This window comes from Phyllosticta citribraziliensis (assembly GCF_038025025.1).
Source record: "Phyllosticta citribraziliensis strain CPC 17464 chromosome Unknown J3D65scaffold_2, whole genome shotgun sequence".
NCBI classification, from domain to species: Eukaryota; Fungi; Ascomycota; class Dothideomycetes; order Botryosphaeriales; family Phyllostictaceae; genus Phyllosticta; species Phyllosticta citribraziliensis.
The window spans coordinates 648543-668194 of NW_027117339.1; the positions used below are offsets into that span (position 1 = coordinate 648543).

Here is a 19652-nt window from a genome sequence, read left to right on the forward strand (position 1 = left end):
TGCACTGGCGCTGGGCTGGATTATATTACACGGGCGGGTGCCGTGCGGACATCCTGTCCTTGTTCTTTCTCTCCGTCTTCTGATTTCTTGAGAGTAACCCACGTCGTGCGTTCAGCGAATTTGGTCATGGCTGTGGTAGTCGAGTTGGGACCAGTGGACGTCACGACGAGCCCAGCCGGTGCGAACCTGCCCGCACGCAGACAATTTCAGCACCGCTCGCGTTACAGGTAGCTGGCAAAGCATGTAGAGTCGCACGAGACGCTGGAGCGCAGAGGTGGAGCAGTTGCGTAGAGCGGCATCAAGAGAAAAAGGCAGAGGATTTTCCCGCGCTGAAAGCACCCACACAAAAACCAGGAGCCGGTCGGCGGAGCGGGCCGCGTCTTGGTGCCACGGTGCGGCGGCGGCGGGGTGGACGTTGGGTTGTTTGGGATGACAAGCGCTCAGAGCCAAAGTGGTACACGATGAACTAGGAGCACAAGCGGAGACCATTAGCGCACAGTAGCGACTGATTCAAAGGGGAGAAATGGAAATGCACACGTCCAATTGGTTCCCTATGAACTTCAAACGTCGGAGAAATGGCAGCAAGTCTCCGCTTTTGGTGCCTCTAAAATAACGGGAAGGCGGCGCGCGGCGGGCCGTAGGTTCGCTCGATCTAATGGATTGAAGACAGGGAGAGGAAAGGGAGCAGCTAGCCAGCCAACACCATCATCACCTAAGCGTCGTGTGCGAGAGACAACTCCTGCCGTCACAAGCACCCTACCGCCAACTCTTGCAATGATTTCGTACGTACGCATTTAAGTCGCAGTGGATTCAATGGTGATTCTTTATTCTGCATGTCTACTAATCTTTTCTTCTCTTCTACTCTTTCTCTCTACTACTCTGCTTCACTCCGTCCGTTCAAATGCTGATGTGCCGCCAATGCTGATGCTGATGCTGATGCTGATGCTGATGATGCTCATGCCACACAATGCTCGCTCCTCCACCCTCCCATCCATCCATCTATCCAGTCAGCCATGCATGCATTCAAGCGTCCAATGCAATAAACAAGCAACAGCGCGCGCTGTGTTCGATCTATGAAAGATTGAAAGAAGAGAGGACAAATGACCAGAACCCCATTTGTACAACGACTGCAACCATCGACGGGGATTTTTATCTACGTATTTCATCGCTGGCGCGCCGCCACATGCCGACCGTCCTCCCAGCCAAAGAAGACGCAACGCCTGTCTAATGATTGATGTGACGGTGATGCAAATGCAACCATGCAAGATGAAAATGAGCAGCGTTCGAAGAAACGAAAAAAAAAAAAAAGACTAGACTCCCTCAATGCGCCAGAGAAAATGCAAAGACTGGCAAAAACTGACAATGACTGGGCCTGGCCCTGACAGGTCTATAAGTGGTTTTTTTATTTGCGACAGGAAAGAAAAGAAATGTATGGGCAATTCCACCCCATGTTGAGCCTTCCCCGGATATGCATGCGGGAACAGCACCTCTTGACTGTGTCGTCTTTCGAGGCAGCAAAAAACGCCGATCTCGTCTATTTGTTTTGATGCAGAAAATGCAATTGATGGGCGACAGTCGTAATCATTGATCCAGAGAAATTTTTTTGACAAGAACATTACTTTTGCCATGTGCGCAGGGTGGTATTGATGCGGCCATCGAGCCTTGTTTGTACGTCGTTACCGGTTCATGAATAGGTGGTGGCATTAGCGTTCGTGGCTGGCTCCGTCTTGATGTGCGTCGTGGGCGTCTGCGCGCGCTTTTCGACCGGTGCAAACAGCAACTTCATGTCAAGGCTTAGCTCCTCGAGAGCGTAGTTGTTGTCAATGTGAGCAAGAGCACCGGTGCTCTGGCCCGTCTTGTTCTGCTCCGAGTAGACCCACGTCTTGATCTGCTTGAGCAAATGGATGGTGTTGCGGAACCTCTGATCGGAATCCATCTTGAGCCAGTCGGCGCAGCGGCGGCGAATGACGGTGTGGGCGAGCCAGTAGTAGTGGATTCCATCTCTGCAAAATCCAGACCTGGGCGGTGCATTGGCACCATACTGAATCTCGAGGTCCATGTCCCAGCTTCGCTTCCACTTGTCCAAGGCATTGTTGATGACCTTGAGCGCCTGCTGGGCGTTTTGCGCGGCGATTCCATCAACCGGAGTTGCAGAACCGCTGCTGCAAGTGCTGTTGGACGCAGAGTCGGAATAGTTCCAGTCCCCGTTTGACTGAGGAGTGCTGGAGCCAGTGGGTGAAATAGCATTGTTTGGCGGCAAGACTGCGTGCTGGGCTGCTTGGCGAAGTGCGCTCCACATTTGGACGTGCAGCGCATGGATGACGATGAATTTGGTGTAGACGTTGGTCGAGCGGGGCAGGAGATCAGAGTTGCTCTGTGCCAGGATTCGAAGGACTTCGTGCAACTCGAGCTGCTTGATGCGACGGCTGCCAGTAATATTTCTCTTTGCTTGCGCTTCCTTGCCATGCAGGCCAAGCGCATCGGCGCACTCGTGCGCATTCCGAGCCTCCCAAGCGGCGTCGTCGGCCGGCAGCGGGATGCGGATCTCGCAAACGTCGAATTGGGCGCGGCAGTTGGAGAACATGACCATGGCAGCGTCGAGGAGGAAGAAGAGAAACACGACACGAGACCTTTTTTCTTGTGCGACCCAGCTCTCCCACTTCCACTGTTGAAAATGCTGTGGTTCGGCATCGTCGCCGACGTGGTGCAGCACGCTGTAGCCTGCTTCGCCCGGCTGAACAGGGCTGAGTAGACCAGCCTTGCGCACGACGCGAGCGAGCTTTGGAAACTCGTCGACCGTCCGGTTCCGTTGTGAGGTGTTGCCGTGCCACAAAAAGGCGACGCAGAGCAGGGCAATGGTCTGAAGCTCTTCGACGTCGTGCGCAGACGGAGCGGAGTCGACAGCGTCGGCGAAGTTGTAGACGCGAGAAGTGCGCTGGATGGCCGACTTGACGACTTCCATGAGCGCGCGCACCTGGACAAGATTCTCGTCCTTTGCGTAGACGGCGCCGATGCAAAGCATGGTCAAGAGCAAAGCGTTGTCGGCCATGGCCGGGTTGAAAGTGGGCACGTGAATGACGGGCCAATGTTCCTGGAAATTCCTAAAGCCATCCAGGTAGGACTTGAGCGTCTCCAGTGACGAGAAGCTCCTCAGGATTTCGAGCGCCTGGGCCTCGTGCGGCTGAACGATCGCGGTGCCTCCAGGGAAGCAAAATGAGATCAACGCTTCAGCTTTATTCTGCAATGGATCAGAAGAGCTCAAGTCCCAAGAATCAAACACAGTTTCTGTGTTGGGGAAAGCCGACGCACTGGAATAGAGGTTGCTGAACATGCCATCCGGGGTGGCTTCATGGGAGGATTGGTGGTGTTGGTAGTTGGTTTGGGGGGTTAGGTCTGTCTCGGTTTTTATAGCAACAGGGTCCTGAGAGATGCTGGTTGAGATGCCGAATGCGTCCTGGCCACCGTTTTGGTGGTAAGGATTATCCCAACCAAGGCCGTTTCCCTGGCCGTTTTGGACCGTGTTCATGTTGTTAATGCCATTGGCGTTGTTCATGGCCATGTTGGAGTGCATATTCGGGCCGGAAACCGCCTGGCTGTAGCCGAAGTGGTTGTTGAGCTGCTCGGGCTGCGTCATGGCTTGGTTGACATTCTGGTTCATGTTTTGCTGCATGTTGGTGTTCATGTTGGAGTTGAGGTTGTATCCTGACATTTGCGTACCGAGGTTGGCAGGGACCGCGTTGGTCGCCCTGAAATCATGATTGGCGGAGGCATCAAAGCTCATCCGATGATTGTTGAGCAGCTCGACATGCGAGATGCTGCGGCGCTGGTCTTGAATCGGCGTGACGCCGGCCATCTCGGTCCGCGGCTGCATCAGGCTGTTGGCGCGAGACGTGCGGGCCGACATGGACGCGGCGCTCTCAGCGTAACTCCCCGGAGAGCCGCCCGAGAAGCCCGAGTTGCCCATGAGGTTGTTGGAAAAGGGGCTACCGTTGGAAAAGGTCGGGGTCGCATTGACGGCGTTGAGGTAGCTATGATCACCTGATCCCCCTTGGGAGTTTCGGTTCTTCCTCAAGTGAGCCTGGGAATTGGCCAAGTGGTTCTGGCCCGTGGGATTGCCGCGGCGGATCGAGCACTTTTGAAAGTGGCGCTTGAGAATGTCGCTCCTGGAAAAAGTGTCCTTGCACAAGTGGCACTGGTACGGGCGTTCGCCGGTGTCTGGAAGGGAGAGGGTCAGCGCGCGCACACGACGAAATATGTGGTCGGAAATGTCTCACGTCGCAACAAATGACGCTTGAGGTGCTTGAGGTGCAGGTACGTCTTGGAGCAGTGCGGACACTCGTACTTGTTGTCAGCGTTCTTGGTCAAGTTTTGTGTCGCCTTTGCGGATCCCGGGGCCGGACGTCCATTGGCGGTCGGCAGGACGCCGCGACGACCCTGCTGTCCGACGACGTGTATGGGTTCCGGTTCCTGGTTGGGGACAATGGGGGGCTGGCTCAAAATGTGGGACGAGCCGTAGGGCATGCCAATGCCGGCGGCAGGCATGGGGCGAATGTCGTGCAGCGAGGCCGTCATGGTCGAGGGCGCAGGATTGGTCGAGTGGGTGCTGGTGGTGATGGGGCCCATGGACTGGCCGTTGGACAGGGACGAGTGCGGCAGAAAGTAGGAGCTCGACGAAGGATTGGACTGCAACGGGGGATGGGGCGCAATGACGGGCAGAGAGCGGCCATGATTCAAGGATGGCGCCGCCGAAGTTGCAGGAGTCTGGGGGGTCAGCGGAGTCTGGGGTGCACTCCCGTAGTTTGTGGAGAAGTGCGCATTGCCGAGTGGAGGCAGTGGGGGGAGCTGATGGGTGGAAGTGGATTGAGCACGGAAGCGCTGCGGCGGCAGAGAGCCGGCGGCCGACTGATGGGGAGTCAAGGGCTGCGAGTGCGTTCCTGACGGCGTCGGGATCCCATGCAGGTATGAGTTTGTGGGATGGAAGGTGTCGGCGGCGTCCATGGCGGAGGAGGGAAGCTCTAAACCGTCGACATGCGTCGTCGACAGGAGGAGGGGTGCCGGACGCGTTGGAGTGGTTGGTGAGGGAGGGGAGGGGAGGGGAGGGGAGGGGAGTGGAGAACTGAGGGAGAGAAAGATGGATGTCGAGGCAAGATGGATGTGGGTGTGGATGGTGGGGGTTTTGCGGAAGCGAAGTGGGATGAAGGTGGCTCGGCGAGCTGGCCGAAGGCGCGCGCAGAAATTTTTGCACGGATTTAGCGAGCGAAGACTCTCGCACCCTGGGCTGGGCTGGGCTGAGGTGGATGGCGGATGGCGGATGGGTGTATTCGTTTCGTGTTATGGACGCGTCCGGTCCGTCCTTGGAATTGGACTGGGACTGACTGCACAACAAACGGCGGGTGCAGATCGCGGGGCCCAGGTGAGGCTCTTTGGCAGAAAGTGGAGCGAAGCAGAGGACGAGGTGGTGATTGTGCACTGCGAGGCCGAGGGAGCGGAGTGCGGGACGAGTGGAGACTGGGAGTCGGGGACGCTGGATGTACATACGTGTTTTGATTTCTTCCAGTCCAGTCTCGTCTCTGCTCAGGTCTATTACGACGACGTCGCATCCGCCGTCATGCAATGTGACAATATGATGGATGTCGTTGACTGCCCTGCCCTGCGGTGCCCTGCCCTGCCCTGCCCTGCCCTGCCAAGGGTACTCCGGCTGCCAGTACACACTACAGTACTACAGTCGGCATGACCGCCGATTGCGCTAGGTACGCCCCGGTGCCGCCGCCGAATCCATGCCGCCACTTGCGAAATCAACATCCATCCGTCAATGCCTCGACTCGTGGTTTGCACATGCGGCTCATCACGGCCTTGCCGACTGGTCCCTTCTGTTGACCCTTCCGACTCGACGGCCCTGACTCGCCCTCTCCAACAACCAGGAACCAAGCCCATCGCATCGCATCACTTTTCCGTCACCTCTCCAAACCGCGCCGACTGCTTTCAGGCTGCGCCGGCGCCGAATCTCATCCGCTGTTCATGCCTGGCTGACATGCTTCCTCGACGTACCCGGAGATAGCAGCCCGAGTGCCGCCGCCGAACGGAAGGAAAGCCGACCTCAGCTGCCTCCCGGCTACCGGCAAACCTACTACCGCTGCCCTCACCACCACCACCACCACCACCACCACCTCTTCTTCTCTCATCCTCCCGCCGCCGTGCTTTGCACTGCACGTGCCCAATAAGCCGACATGTCGACAAGCCACGCGTTCGTCGTCCTCCTCACCAATCGCCTGCCGCCGCTGTGACGTCGTCCGCCTCTTTTGTGCTCGGTGGTCGAGCGCCATTGCGCCCTGTGGCCCGCGAGGCGCACGGTATTTGGCCGCCACCCGCTCGCCCGGCCATTCGAAATACCTCCTAGCGCTCACCACAGTCTTGCTTCTTCTTCTTATTCCTCTTCTTCTTCGAGTGCACTTCTCACCCACAGCCTCGTCAAGCTGACAGACGCAAACAATTCTCTCATTTCTCTCCTCCTCCTCCCTTCTCCGGCCTGATCATGTCACCGCGCAAATCTGACCGACTCCCCTTCTCAGGCGCTCCCGGACATCGTCGAGTCCGACACCCCTGTACTTTGACACTACCACCCCCCGGCCACCACGATCGCTCCGCGTCCACTGTCCACACGTTTATTCTTTTCTTAGCTGGCACATTGCCCATCACTTGCTTTATTTCCATCGTCCTCTTCGTTGTTGTCCTTTTGGTGCTCAGGCCGACGTCTGCAACGAGAGAGGCATCCTCGAATCTAGATTCTGCTACGTCGCTTATCCCAATGCCCTCACGCCATCCCCAACCCCGTTATGTAATCCCCGTCTTTGCGTCCTTTTCTGCCCTTGCTCTACCATACGCTTGTCCCTTTGCGCTCCTCGCCCCTTGATGCTCGTCCACAACCACCGCCGGACCCCTCAAAAAACGCGGACCCCGCGAGTCCGACCAGACGGCACCGACGACGTGTCAGACGGCCGTCATTCGTTCTCAACCCATCCCATGCATCTCTGCCTTTGTCCGGCCTCATTCACGGCCCTACTCGACGGGCAAGAGGCGGTCTCAAGTGCAGCCACTCAGGCACGCCAGCGAAAGGCGCTTCTTCCCGCATCGAGCAACGCAAACCGACGCAGCACCGGCACTAATCCGACAAGACGAGGAATGCCCGACGCGCAAACAAGCATTCATGGCGACGCTGTAAACTCGTCCCGGCTTCCGCCATGTCCATCTGTGCCCATTTCCGACTGATGTGCACAAGGACTGACTGGCCGCGGGCCCTCGGCGAGCGGGGTGTCTTGGTCGATTCGACCAGCTGGCAGCAGAACCAGGCCATGCAGTGTGCTCGCAGTGTCCTGATCAATCAGCACGAGGGAAAATTCGCCGAGCCCGCGAGCTAGGGGTCCAGTGCCCCCCCTCCCCCCCCCCCCCCCCCCCCCCCGAGCCGAAACGAAACGGGCGGCAACAGCAGGTCTCAAGGCGAGCCGCGTCAAGGGCAGCTCCTCTGTTGCTGTTCTGGACGATGGATCGCGGCTCTCCTTCCTTTCGAGACGCCCCGGCTGCATAAAGGCCTGGTCCAGAATTGGCTCATCATGGATAGATTTGCGGCTGTCCGTCGACGTGGCAAACAGCCACACCATCAACAGGGACTTTTTATGCACCGCGATGCAGGGTCCTGTTTCTTGAATCGCTGCTGGAGCGCCCTTTGCTCGTGCAGTGGCTCACGCTAGGGTCACTGCCGCTGTTTCTGGCCTTGTGCTGGTCCAAGGCTGCACGGTCGTCGAAGCTTGCTCACCTACAGATGTCCCGGAATCAACCTCATCGCATTATGTATTACACATTGCTCGCCGCTAAAATGTGTCTCACTTGTACTGCTCCGCCACCACTATTGGCTGGCTGCCTACTACCCAGGCGCTGCTCCCGATATCCGCATCCTCTCAACTTGTTCAACAATCGCTAGCTCGATGCCATGCCGTCCCAAGTGCTGACAGCTAAGCACCATCCCAGCTCACGGCCCTCCTCGATGCAAGCTGCTCTGCAGGCATCAAATGCACGCACCGGCCCGTGGATGCAGCGCGCCGACAGCTAGCGGTACGGTATCTATCGCATGAGCTCGCAGCAATGCGCGTGTGTTTGGCAGGCGCGTGGATTAGCTTCGCAGCAACGGCTTGTTTGCATGCACTCGTTCCGCCCTCGGAGCTGCTGCGAGCAACACTTGGGAGACCTAAAGTCACCTCGAGTCGCAATTGCGATTCCAATTGCCTACAAGGGCAGGTCGGCTGCCGCTCGTCATACTTTAAGCTCGCAGCTACGTGGACGAGATGCTCCTGATCTTGGCACATGTACGCGTGCTGTGGACTTGGTTCCGAGCGGTCAACATGAAGCACGAGGTCGACGCCAGGCGGAATAATGAATAATGGCCTTGATATATCCGACCAAAAGCGGCGGTCCTTTGCTACAGCCATTGACTAAATGCCGCGTCGCCGCGCCGACTGCCTGAGGACTGGTTCACCAACTGTAAGCTCGAGAGTGAGCGATCTCATCGGACAGGACCTGAGCTCAGCCCTTGGCATCGTTTCTTTCGAGGGCTACCAGCTCCTGTTTCCGCGAATTTCGAGGTCGAAACGCTCAAGTTTGGTCGTAGGCTTGAGAGATGGACTGTTTTTATACAAGCGGAAACCGTCCGCACGCCACTCTCATCATAGATCTCGAGTCTTGACCTCTGCCTCCACACGCGCCGAACCGCGAGCACAGACGTCCGGCCCCTAAAATTTTCGATGAGGAAATCAGCCAACAGGTGTACCAAGGCATCTGCTGCGATTTGACAGGTGATTCCTGACTGTTGAAAAGTACCTCCTGTCCTATCTGCTTCACTACTGCTGTCTTGCCAGGAGTACACACCGATGCCAGCAGCTTTGAGAGAAGGACCACTTTTCTCGCCGACCGCCTGAATGGGAATAATAATGGACTGGACTCTGCCATCGCCTATCCGTACCTGACGATCGCCGATATTTTGTCTCCATCATCCGGGCCCGCGGTGGCCGTGCACTTTGTTCCCTTTCTCAAGTCCAAAAAAGTCGGCCTTACACAAACGCGCGCCTATGCCGCTCGCTGTACTGCCCTATTGCTCTCTGGGCTGCCGAGCTGTCAATTTACCAAGGCACTGTTGTGGTGGGTATGTGAAAACACTTTTCCGCTGCCTTGCTGTTCATGTCGCATTCCAAGACACTCACCAAGGTCGTCCACAAGGTACGATGGAATCTACCGCCGCGGTCTCACCGCCAAATTGCGTCGACAGAGCACTTCCATGTTGTCACCAGGCTGTCCCTTGTCGCCATTTCGCAACAGACGTCGCTCTTTTGAACTGGAAACAAAAGTGAGGCCTTCATCACCTTCACGATCATCATCATCATCATCATCATCATCATCATCATCATCATCATCATCATCATCGCCGCCGCCGTCTCGTCCATCGAGTCGTTGGTCGACCAATCGAGGACAGCACATAATAGTCGTAGTCGTATTCGAATGTGATCGTTGCGCTACCGCCTGCCCTCGGTTGACGTTACCCACTTTCCAAGCGCGTGTGTCGTCTCCCGACCCACCTCGCCCACCACTGACCGGCGCTCGCTCTATTCTTCGGCTCTCCCTCTCAATATTCGCTTACTCACTCGTTCATCCGCTACTACTCACCGACCACACAAGCGAAGCGTGCACTCCGTACGGCACGGATGGACTGCTGGCGATGCCCCGATGCTCCGGCTCCGTTGCCCGGTGTCCGGTGTCTGCCCGCATCGCACTCCGTGTCGAGAATATCGGTTCTCGGTAGGTAAGGCTCGCGGTAGAGCTGACGGCAGATGAACAGACGGACGGGCGCATCGCGGAGGACTCGTGTTTGCGTGCGTTGTTGAATATGCTCCGGGCGCGCTTGTGGCGTCACACCGCGTCGCATTTGCTCTGAAAACAAACTTTCGACTGCGTTTGGTGAGATGGTGCTGACGATATTCAAGCCAGACGACAGAGGAGTTTTCATGGCGATGGTGATGCTCATGTCAGATGAGAAGACGCGGGATTCTCTCGCTTCCATACGTCGCCGCAGTGGACGGGTGTCAAGAGAAGCGTCAGTTCCCAAAATGCGGCGAAGCTGATGAACTACTGTTCCACGCGTGTAGCTGCGGTGATGCATGACACCTCCCAGGCCAGGCCTGGCCATGGTGGCGTACGACAGCTCCCCAAATCTGGTACCTTGGCTGTGGTGATGGACGAACACTCCACAGACCTGGCTACAGTACCGGGAACCGCCCTTTCTTTCGACACCACGCACTGTGCGACGTGCAGGTACTGGACACCAGCTACCATTTCCTTTTCTCCCTTCCCTCCTTCTCTCGAGTCTCGACTCGACTCGGCGCGCTCTTTTGGCTGTCCCGTCCTGGAATTTCCGTCTTCGTCTCACTCACTCTTGGGCGATCAGATACCATGTCGATTCGCGCGCGCCTTGGGTTCGACGCGACGAGGTAAGTGCGTTTGAATGGTGGTGAGTCAGTAGAGGGAGGGAGTCTAGAAGATCTGCAAGAGAAGGAAGTATGAATGAGAAGGAGAAAGAGACTCTACTGCGTCAACGACATTTCTACCTCCCTACCGCTACCGCACCGCTACTGGACTTTCCCACCCTACGCTTCTCGCGTGAGTGGTAAAGACAAGGCACGGTAGTTGTGTGGTAAGTGCTTCTCCCCTCATTTCTGGTATGCTTCCTCGCCGCCTAGGTGGAAGCCCTTGCTCTGACGTAGTTCTGCTCCCTGAAAGACAATGAGGCCGTGGTTATTCTGATTGAGCGCGCAGTAGATGGGAGTGTGGCCGATCCGTGGGTGCCGTCACTGCACACATGTTCCCTCTCTTTCTCTTTTCCCTTTTTCTGTGCTGGGACACAAAGTCGTGAGGCCGACATACATGTACAAATGCGTACATGCGCGCGTCCTTGGAGAGAAGCAGAGGGGACGGGGAGGAGGGAGGGGTAGTCGCACTACCATCTAAGTAGGTAGACGGAATCAACGCTCCGACTTGGTGTCGTCTACAGGACGGACCACACGCCAACATCTCCTTCCGTGGTGAGATGGAGACTACCGCCCGGCAGTCTTGCTGTGCTCTGCTGTGCTCTGCTCTGCTCTGCTCAGCTTGCCTAGCGCAGTGCCAGGAATAGGCGCTCCCGTTTATCATGTGTGCTGGCTGGCTGGCACTGTGTCACTTACCTACCTACCTATTATTGTATGAAAATAAAGGGGACAGCAGGACTCACCCACCCATCTGTGGTCTACTGCTCACCTACTTGCTTTTCGTCGCCTCTAAGGGGGTAAGACTTGTGATGAGAGGGTGCGTGAGGTGGACGTTGATGCATGCATGGATGGGTGCGCGTGGTTCACTTTATTGCGAGAGAGACGAGACGGGAAAGAAAGATGGGTTTTCGCGATTGGGGTTGTTGCGAGGTTCAGTGTGTTTGTTTACACGCTTTCTGGTCTGTGGCCATGTTTCTGTCTGCTCCTCGGCCTGCCAGCTCGGAGGCTCTCTGCTTCTTACATGCAGTTGTTTGGCTCCCTGCTCATCACGCCCCCGACTCTCGTATCTCTTCTCTCTGTCTTGATTCGCTACTGCAGGATACCGCGGCGATGAAGGCCTCCTGTCCTCGTCTTTCGCCGCCATCTCAAAATCTTCGCAGTCGACATGTGTTGGCGACGCAGCTTTTCCCTCTCCCTTTTACTCCGGGAGCAGTCTACCATCCCCGCTCGCCTCTTCCAGCGCGAATGTGCGCGTCTCTCAGCGCGTTGCGGAGGTTGCTCCTGTACCGGGCAGCGCGGGTCGCGTGCGTCAACCATGTGGCTTGCCATGACACATATTGTGACGGAGAGGCGGTAGAAGTGGGAGGAGCAGGAGAGGCGGGTAACGAACAGACGGGCAGGGAAAGAGGAGTCTAGTATCCGTACTTCCAAATATCCTCAACGTATCCCTCCGTCACGGACGAATCCTTGCCGTACCTGTGCACATTAGCAATCCGCGCAACCAAACACCCAGCAACAGCAATTGAACTCACTTCTCCTGCCACCGCACGAACCCGCCCTCCAGCACCTTGACGTCCTGCTCCTTGACAGCCCCCTCGTCGTCCGGCGCCAGCCTCTCCCTCTCCCGCAGATACCGCAGCGCGGCGCCCGGCCCCCGCTGCTGGCTCAGCGCGCAGTGGAACACGACGAGCGGCACGTCGCGCAGCGTGCGCGCGAGCTCGGGCGCGCGCCAGTCTAGGCTGTGCGCTGGCACGTTGGTGCAGCCGCGGATGTGGCCGCCGATGTAGTCCGAGTCGCGCACGTCGATGATGGCGACCGAGGGAGCCTGCGGCGCGTCGGTTGCTGGTGCTGGTGCGGTGGTTGAGGAGGGCGTCGGGGACCCGGTGGTGCTGCCTGTAGCTTCGATGTTGCGCTGGAGGAGGGCGAAGAGGGCGTCGGGGTCGATGCGCTTGAGGGTGCTGATTGTGACGTTGGACATTGTGGAAGAAGATTGAGGGCGGCGGAGGTGGGAGAGTTGCTGGTAGACGGAGGCGCGGACGAGGGAGCTCGTGAAGCTGGAGGGTGAGTAGGAGAACGAGGCGGCGTCAAGCAAGATGGGATGGCAGGAATGAGGTGGTGGTGGTCAAAGTTTTGGGTGGTTCCTGCGTTGGGTTGGCGGGGTTGTTGACGTTGTGGTGGGGTTGCATGCTTTGGCCTGTCACATAGCTTTTTTATAGTTCATGTTGAATTGACCGTTGCTTCCATGGAGATCGATGTTCTTGACATGGTCGCCGTTGTACTATCTAGGCCAGAGGTCCTCCTACTGTTGGGCTTGTCCGGTTCCCCTGGCCTGATGTCACACTCACAATCAGGAAGCATGAGAAGCTGCTGCGCAGTGAAGTCTGCGAAAGAACTAGACTTTGAAGAGGTTTGGCCATGCTAACGAATTGGACCAATTGATTCTTGCAGACGTCCTATCAAGCGTAGCCTGTCGGCGGATTTTGCAATTACAAGACAGGCAGGCGACAGCGATGACGTTGGGCTAGCATAAGGTACCTAAGGTAACTTCGGCGCGTCTCACTCCCACCTTCACCACCACACCAACCATGTCGTTCTCCAAGCAGCTCGACGGCTTCCTCAACAAGGCCAAGGAAAAGATTGAAAAGTACCAGGCCGATCGCAGTTCGTCATCCTCGGGAGCCTACACAAGACCGCCGCCACCTGCTCCCGCTCCAAACCCATCTGGCCATGGCCCTAACCACGGATACCCATCCGCTGCACCGCACTTCTTTCCAGGCTCACATCCACCAACAGGACCGCCGCCGCCGCCTCAGCAGCAGCAATGGGGACCGCCTGGCGCAGCAGCACCTCCACCGCTCCCACCGCATCCCTCGGGCCCGCCCTTTTACTGGCGACCCGCCTTCTCGCCTCACGAGCCCGTATCGGCGCACTTCCACCACCAACTCGGCGACCACGGCTGGGGCAACAATGAAGCGCAAAACTACACGTCGGAGCCGACAAACTCGTTCCACACGCCGTCGAACGCGCTGGTGCTGCGCGCCGTGGCCAACCGCTCGGCGCCGGCGGGCCAGCAGTACACGTCTGCGCGGCTGACGTCGCACACGACGCTGTCGCGAGACCGGGGCTTCCTGCTGGCGCGCATCACGGCGCCCTGCGCGCGCGGCGTGTGGCCCGCGTTCTGGCTGCTGCCGCGCGAGCCCTTCACGTGGCCGGTCGACGGCGAGGCCGACATCTTCGAGGCCTGGAACGGCGACCGCGTCAACCACAGCTGCCTGCACTGGGGCCACTTCAACGGGGACGACTGGAACAAGCACCGCGTCGTCGAGACGCCCATCCCCGCGCTCGACCACCCGGAGGGCCGCTGGTACGGCTTCGCCTGGGACCAGCCCCCCGACGGCAGGGGCGGCCGCCTCGTTTGGTACATTGATGGCCGCCCCGTGATGAAGGCGCATATCCCCGAGGGCACGCGGCGCATCAGCGATTGGCAGATTATCCTCAATGTCGCCATGGGCGGCAACGTCTGCCAGGGCATTCTCCCCGAAGACGGCGTCTACGACTTGGTGGTGCACAATTTGAAGCTGTGCGAGGAGCCGGCCGGCGGCTGGGGTTGCTTTGAGAGAGATTGGCACACGGCGCCTGAGGGCCACACCATGTAGTCTGCAGAGATTGCATTGCATTTGGTTGTTTTCTGAAGTTTCATTCTCCCCATTTCAGCGGATTTGTCATGGCGGTCGAGAGCAATTCTTGGTGGCCTTCAGTAGTCGATTTTGGCTCCGTCTTCGTAGCATTGACGCATATCGGAAGCAAGCAGACAGACAACCCACAACTCGACATGCATCTACTCCCATACTCACATCTCCCTATCACCTCTTTCACCTGCTTCATCTTCCCTTAACAGCTTGACAGGCGAGCAGAACCCTAAATAAACATGGGGCAAGCGAAACCAAACCAAGGACCAAAAACAGTGCAGTGAACGAGTACAAACTCTTGCAACTAGAGTACTTATTACAAATACTTTGCAATGGTTGCCACGTACGACCATAGCAGGTAGAAAACTCGGAACCCCGTCCGCTCTTCCATAGATAAGCTACCTTGCGGCCGATTAGTAGTTGCGTGGGTGACCAGCAGCGAATCCCGGCTGTTGTACGTTTTGTCATTTTTCTCTTTTTGGCTCTCCCCCCTTCTTCTCTACATGCATGTCTCTCCTTTCAGTACATCGGGAGTGGGTGGGTGAATGTTTTGCTGATTTGACTGGAAGCTGGTGCGGTTTTGGTGGTGGTGGGAGGCGATGGATATCTACAATATATGTGCACCATCATCATCATCCGTTCCAGCGGCCGGCTCTCTTTTTGCCTCGTTCGCCCTCTTCCCCCCTTCTTGTGGCTGGCATTTGTCCGCAGGCAAGCTGCGGTATGCCGGTTTATTATGGGTTTAGATCGCACAACACACACACACACACACACACACACACACAAGTCTTCGTACTCTACATTCCGCGCCCATGCAGGGAAAGCGCAATGCAGAGGCGGCGGTCGAAGCACGACAAGAGAGAGCACGGTTGTCGGCGACTACGCCTGTACTGTAGTAGCATGGTCGCATAGCATGCACACATAGCATAGCATAGCAGTGCATCGATTGACATCTTTCCTTCCCTCGTTCGTTCGTTCATTCCATCTGCCTCCCGAGCACGCAGTCTGACCGCTTCCTCCTCCCCATTTACTCCAGTCCAGCCTGTCTGTCCCACCTCGACCAAACTGCGCCTGCTCCACGGATCACACTCGAGGCAAAAGCGGCGGCTGGGCCGTCAGACGTGAGCACAGCTCGCTCTCCGTGTGCCAGCCTTGGCAAGCGGCAAAGGAAAGATCTCAAACGCGTCAAAGCGACGACCAAGGGTAGGTAGGGGCGGGGCGAGGAGAGGAGGAGGAGAAGAAGGAGAAGAAGAAGAAGAGGGAGAGTGTGTCATCAGGAGACGAGGAAAAGGAACACTTCAGTCTTCATCATTTGGTTCCCGCCCGTCCATCCGTCCGTCCATCCAGACGTCCATCCGTCCGTCCATGCGTCAAATCCATGGCTCACGTAAAATATAAAGGTGTCCAGTGTCCAGCCGTCCATCCATCCGTCAATCAATCCATCAATCAGTCAGTCAGACAGACCATCCGTCCGTCCGTCCGTCCGTCCATCTACGGACCAGTCCGTCACCGTTTTGATTCGCTTCCCTCCGTCGCCTCTTCGGCTATCGGGCAAAGCGTCCACAGAAAAGTTCTTCCAAGAGAAGAAGAAAAAAAGGAAAAGACCCAACACATGTCAAGAAAAAGGACCACAGGCGTCCGATTCCTGTTGTCGAAGTAATAGTAGTAGTGGTGGTAAAGGTGAAAAGGTTGTTGGTATAAGAGATTGTTGACTGATGAGAGAGAAGAAGAGCAAAAAAAAAGGTTGCTATAAGCGTCAACTCGTACACTGGACCGGCTCGTCAATGGTACTGGCGGCCGGTCAGATACAAAAAAAAGGTACCCGCTCAACAGGAAAGTGGCAGTCGGAAAAAACAGACCCCAAAGCGAAGCGAAGCGTCGAAGGTAATTCAACGTAAAAGAATAAAGCGCCCAGTTCCTCATGTCATGCGCTGTCAGTGGCCTTGCCTTCTGCTTTTGCACCCACATTGGCTTTTTGCTCGCCGTCCTTGAGCTCGCTTGACTCTTGCAACGGGGCGAGCGTCGTAGCGGGCGAAGGAATGTCCCTGTCCCTTTCCTTGTCCCTTTCATCGGATCTGTCGTCATGCTCGTGGGACTTGGCTTCCAGCTTTGCTTTTCGTTTTGCTGTCCAGTCGCTGAGACTCATCTTGGCTTTCCGCTGGACTGGACTGGGAGTTGCTACCGAAACTGGGGTGCTGACATCGGGTGAAGGTGCGGGGACCGAGAGTGCAGAAGGGGTGAGATGTGATGGAGACTCGGCGACGGGTGCGCCGCTAACGATTCCGGCAGGCGGAGTGTTTTCAGCGGCCGAGGGAGGCGGTGGGGTTTGTGTTGCCGTTCGTTGAGTGGAGAAAGTGGGGAGAGGCGGGAGATCGACATGGGAAGGTCTGCCGCTTTTGCCAGGACCATTGTGGGCCGATGCGTCATCTGTGGGCAACCACGGAGGCGGAGGTGGTGGGAGGGGAGGATGTGAGGTACGCGACGGGCTCTCTGGTGACGCTTCTGGTGGTCTTGACCGAGGCGAAACAGGCGCAGCATCGTTTCGCGGTGCCTCGATTGGTGTCGCGGTCGAGGCATCTTGCATTTCGACATCGTCTTCGACTTTTGGTTGCGGCGACGACGCCCTATGCAAGGTCGCTTGGCCCGATGGTGTAGGGTTCTCGGGCTCATCCAGTTCCATTCTGTCGCCGGGAAGTTGCAACGGCGGAGGACTTTGTTGCGTCGATTGCGATCGTTCTCGCGTGACCCTGGCGTCGCGTGTGCGCTGCAAAAGCGACCGCAGAAAAGAACCCTTGGGCTTCCGCCTCTCGACGTGCATCGACACGGGCACCAGCGATGGGCAATCGGGATCGGGGTCGGTCTGCGTACCCTGATCCGCATACTCGGGCTTGGGGGCGGGGACAGGCTCCTTGGGCGCACGTGGAGTTCGCCGCGAATTGTTTGACCGACGGCCGTTCATGGTCGAAGAGCGGCCATTCGACTCGGATGTGCGAGATTTGGGTGCGGCCGGAGATGGAACGGATGACTCTGCGAGTCCCAGCTGCTTCTGCGCCACGATTAGCTTTTTCCTCCTAGCTGATAAGGGTATGGTAAGTTGTACAGAGCTTGCCACGCTTGGCGTGTTCAGGGCCGACCCAGCGCTATTCCGCTTCCGCTTCTTCTGTGCGTGCTGCTCGTTGTGTTCCAGTTGCTCGAACAATTTTTCTTGCTGCATCAGTTTCCGCTTCTCTCGGTCCGACATTTCTACGCCCAGTCCGACAGCATTCTCCGTCGATGCATGGGTCATGGGGGTAATGTCACGGCTCGTAGGCTTGCTGCGGGTGGAACCGGAAACCGAGCGGCTTTCAACGTTGTCGTCGTCTTGGTCGACACGCCGTGCTTCACTGCCTGCCCGACTGTTGGTTGCTTGGCCGGTGCTCAGCGGCGAGACGTGGCTCCCATTCTTGCGCTTCTTGTGAGGCTTGAGGATCTGGTTGCTCGAGTGGGAGGCGTTTCGACGGTCGCAGCGAGCCAGCGGACAATCCACTGCAGAGCATGCGCATCCACCAAAGTTGGAGAGGACGCCTGCGACCCAGTGCGAAATGCCCTCAACCTCTTGTATGCCGCCTTCGCGAGTGTTGCCGTTTTGCACATACATCTGTAGCGCCTGCTGAATGTCCTTGTCAATATCCCAGCCGAGGGTGATTTCGTCGCCTGCGAAGATGTCGGCGGTTGCGATGAAGCAAAAGTGATATTCCGATTCGCCCGTGATGAGGATTTGCATGCGCACGTTGGGTCTACAGCTGCGTCGAATATATCGCAGGTGCGTGCCCTCGTATCTGGTGTCAATGTAGATGGGAAGAGAGGGAGGAAAGAATACAAAGGGCCTGGGATGTCGCAAAAGAGGCCATCGGTTGTCTGGGTTGGAGCAGTATTCGTCTCTGAGACCAATCTGGCCCTTGAGTTCTCCAACGAAGCCACCGCGCGGCACATCGGCGTCGACGGTAATCCACATCCAAGTGGGGCACGGCCCTTGAATCGTTGGGAGGGCGCCAACCGTCTTGTTGACACCAAGGTGAGGGCCAGTCTCTTCGAGCGACTTCATCGTTCCGTCGTGCCGCTGAAAGATTTGGTCGGGGGTCTTACCACCGGTCGCTTTGGCCGTCTCCTCGGGGTCCTTGAGCCACAGGTGTAGGCTGTTGGTGACGCCCAGGTCGCGAAACGAATTGGCCTCGATTTCGGCAAAGTCGCAGTGTTCGTACAAACGCAGAAATTCCTCTGAAAAATAATCGCTGGCATATCCGTTCGCTATCGGCGTCGCGGGCGACTTGACGGGGCTGAGGACAGGTTGGGCGGTTGAGGTCGCTCGCTTACGGCTAGACGGTTGAGTGAGCGAAGCAACAGAACCTGAGCTCTTGTGGGTGGTTTTTGGTCGTTTTGCGGGCGGCTGCGGATCCCGTGGGCTTCCACTTTTGCGCTCGATGGCAGAGGCTGGTTCGTCGTGGCCATTTGTCAGTGCAATCGTGTCCTTTGGCTTCTTCTTGTGGCTCTTGGGAGCAGGTCGCTTGTGCTTCTTTTCGAGCACGTTTTCCATGTCCCGAAAGGTCTTTTGGCGATCCTTGATGCGTCGCTGCTCGAGGGGCCGTGGATGGCAGTCGGCGCACTCGTGGACGCGTGGAATCTGGGCCTCGTTGTCGTAATAGCACAGCACATGCTGCCAGGTCCTACACAGCTCGCACAGGACGCTGCTGCCATCGTCGAGTTCATAGCCGCAGACGCACTTGATGGTGTCGGACACGTTGTCGTCTTCGGGTTGCTGCGGGCCATCCAGCGGTCGGCCATTGGGAACACCATAGGGAGCGGGCGCAAATGGAGCCCTTGGGCTTGGCTGGGAAACAGCATGCGTCTGCAGCAAGGGGATTTCGGTCATAATCCGCCGGGTGTTGGAAAGAGGTGAAGGCGGCTCAATCTCGTCGTGCGTCGAATTGCATGACGGCCGTCACAAGCGGACGAGCAGCGTCAGAGCGGCCCTACGACGAGTCCGCAAGACGGGGCGCTTGGTGATGCGGCAGGCGTGAGGGCGATGGAACGAGGCGTGCGAGGAGGCTGGAATGACTCGACGCGAAGGTGGGTGTGTGCGCGAGCAGAGCGAGCAGCGGGACGCGGGTGGATTGAGGGCGCGCCGATGCTGGTGGATCGTCTGCCGAGACGGAGGCGAGCAGAGTATGATGATTGTATCGCGAGGAGGTGGCAGGGCGAGGGCGACGTCGGTGGAAGCGTGGTCGAGGGCGCGTTGAGCGGCGGATGGGAGGTGAGTGACGGAAAACGGGACGAGTGGGAGAGAGGAATGAGAGGACAAGGAATCAGGCTAGGCGAAGCAGGCGGAGGTAGCAGGGTCGGTGGATTCGTGGGTGCGAGC

At 57.5% G+C, this 19652-nt stretch overlaps 7 protein-coding genes across 7 annotated transcripts; 2 read left to right on the forward strand and 5 right to left on the reverse strand.

Moving 5' to 3' along the window:
* Window positions 1-1684: 1684 nt before the first annotated feature.
* On the reverse strand, window positions 1685-4998 carry J3D65DRAFT_548455 (fungal-specific transcription factor domain-containing protein; the record flags this gene model as incomplete). The annotated part of the gene is made up of 3 exons (XM_066796910.1): window positions 1685-3589; window positions 3734-4215; window positions 4275-4998. 3 exons carry the CDS (start codon window positions 4996-4998, stop codon window positions 1685-1687), a joined length of 3111 nt encoding a protein of 1036 aa, XP_066658446.1.
* Window positions 4999-6428: 1430 nt separating this feature from the next.
* On the forward strand, window positions 6429-7056 carry J3D65DRAFT_202896 (uncharacterized protein). The gene has a single exon (XM_066794427.1). It carries the CDS (start codon window positions 6533-6535, stop codon window positions 6908-6910), a length of 378 nt encoding a protein of 125 aa, XP_066658447.1. The 5' UTR covers window positions 6429-6532; the 3' UTR covers window positions 6911-7056.
* A 2220-nt stretch (window positions 7057-9276) lies between these two features.
* On the reverse strand, window positions 9277-10700 carry J3D65DRAFT_689869 (uncharacterized protein; the record flags this gene model as incomplete). The annotated part of the gene is made up of 2 exons (XM_066803898.1): window positions 9709-10700; window positions 9277-9587 (listed from the first exon to the last, which is right to left on the reverse strand). Exons 1-2 carry the CDS (start codon window positions 10226-10228, stop codon window positions 9277-9279), a joined length of 831 nt encoding a protein of 276 aa, XP_066658448.1. The 5' UTR covers window positions 10229-10700.
* A 1277-nt stretch (window positions 10701-11977) lies between these two features.
* On the reverse strand, window positions 11978-12543 carry J3D65DRAFT_599946 (Rhodanese-like domain-containing protein; the record flags this gene model as incomplete). Its single annotated transcript, XM_066797941.1, has 2 exons — window positions 11978-12041; window positions 12098-12543. The coding sequence occupies 2 exons, from the start codon at window positions 12541-12543 to the stop codon at window positions 11978-11980; spliced, it is 510 nt and encodes a 169-aa protein (XP_066658449.1).
* Window positions 12544-13097: 554 nt separating this feature from the next.
* J3D65DRAFT_612811 (glycoside hydrolase family 16 protein) lies at window positions 13098-14543 on the forward strand. The gene is made up of 2 exons (XM_066799054.1): window positions 13098-13226; window positions 13359-14543. The coding sequence occupies exons 1-2, from the start codon at window positions 13151-13153 to the stop codon at window positions 14219-14221; spliced, it is 939 nt and encodes a 312-aa protein (XP_066658450.1). The 5' UTR covers window positions 13098-13150; the 3' UTR covers window positions 14222-14543.
* J3D65DRAFT_202915 (uncharacterized protein) lies at window positions 14334-14875 on the reverse strand. Its single transcript, XM_066794428.1, has one exon. The coding sequence runs from the start codon at window positions 14720-14722 to the stop codon at window positions 14447-14449; it is 276 nt and encodes a 91-aa protein (XP_066658451.1). The 5' UTR covers window positions 14723-14875; the 3' UTR covers window positions 14334-14446.
* An 859-nt stretch (window positions 14876-15734) lies between these two features.
* Window positions 15735-19254, reverse strand: J3D65DRAFT_203015 (uncharacterized protein). The gene has a single exon (XM_066794430.1). The coding sequence runs from the start codon at window positions 19161-19163 to the stop codon at window positions 16179-16181; it is 2985 nt and encodes a 994-aa protein (XP_066658452.1). The 5' UTR covers window positions 19164-19254; the 3' UTR covers window positions 15735-16178.
* Between the last annotated feature and the right edge of the window lie 398 nt (window positions 19255-19652).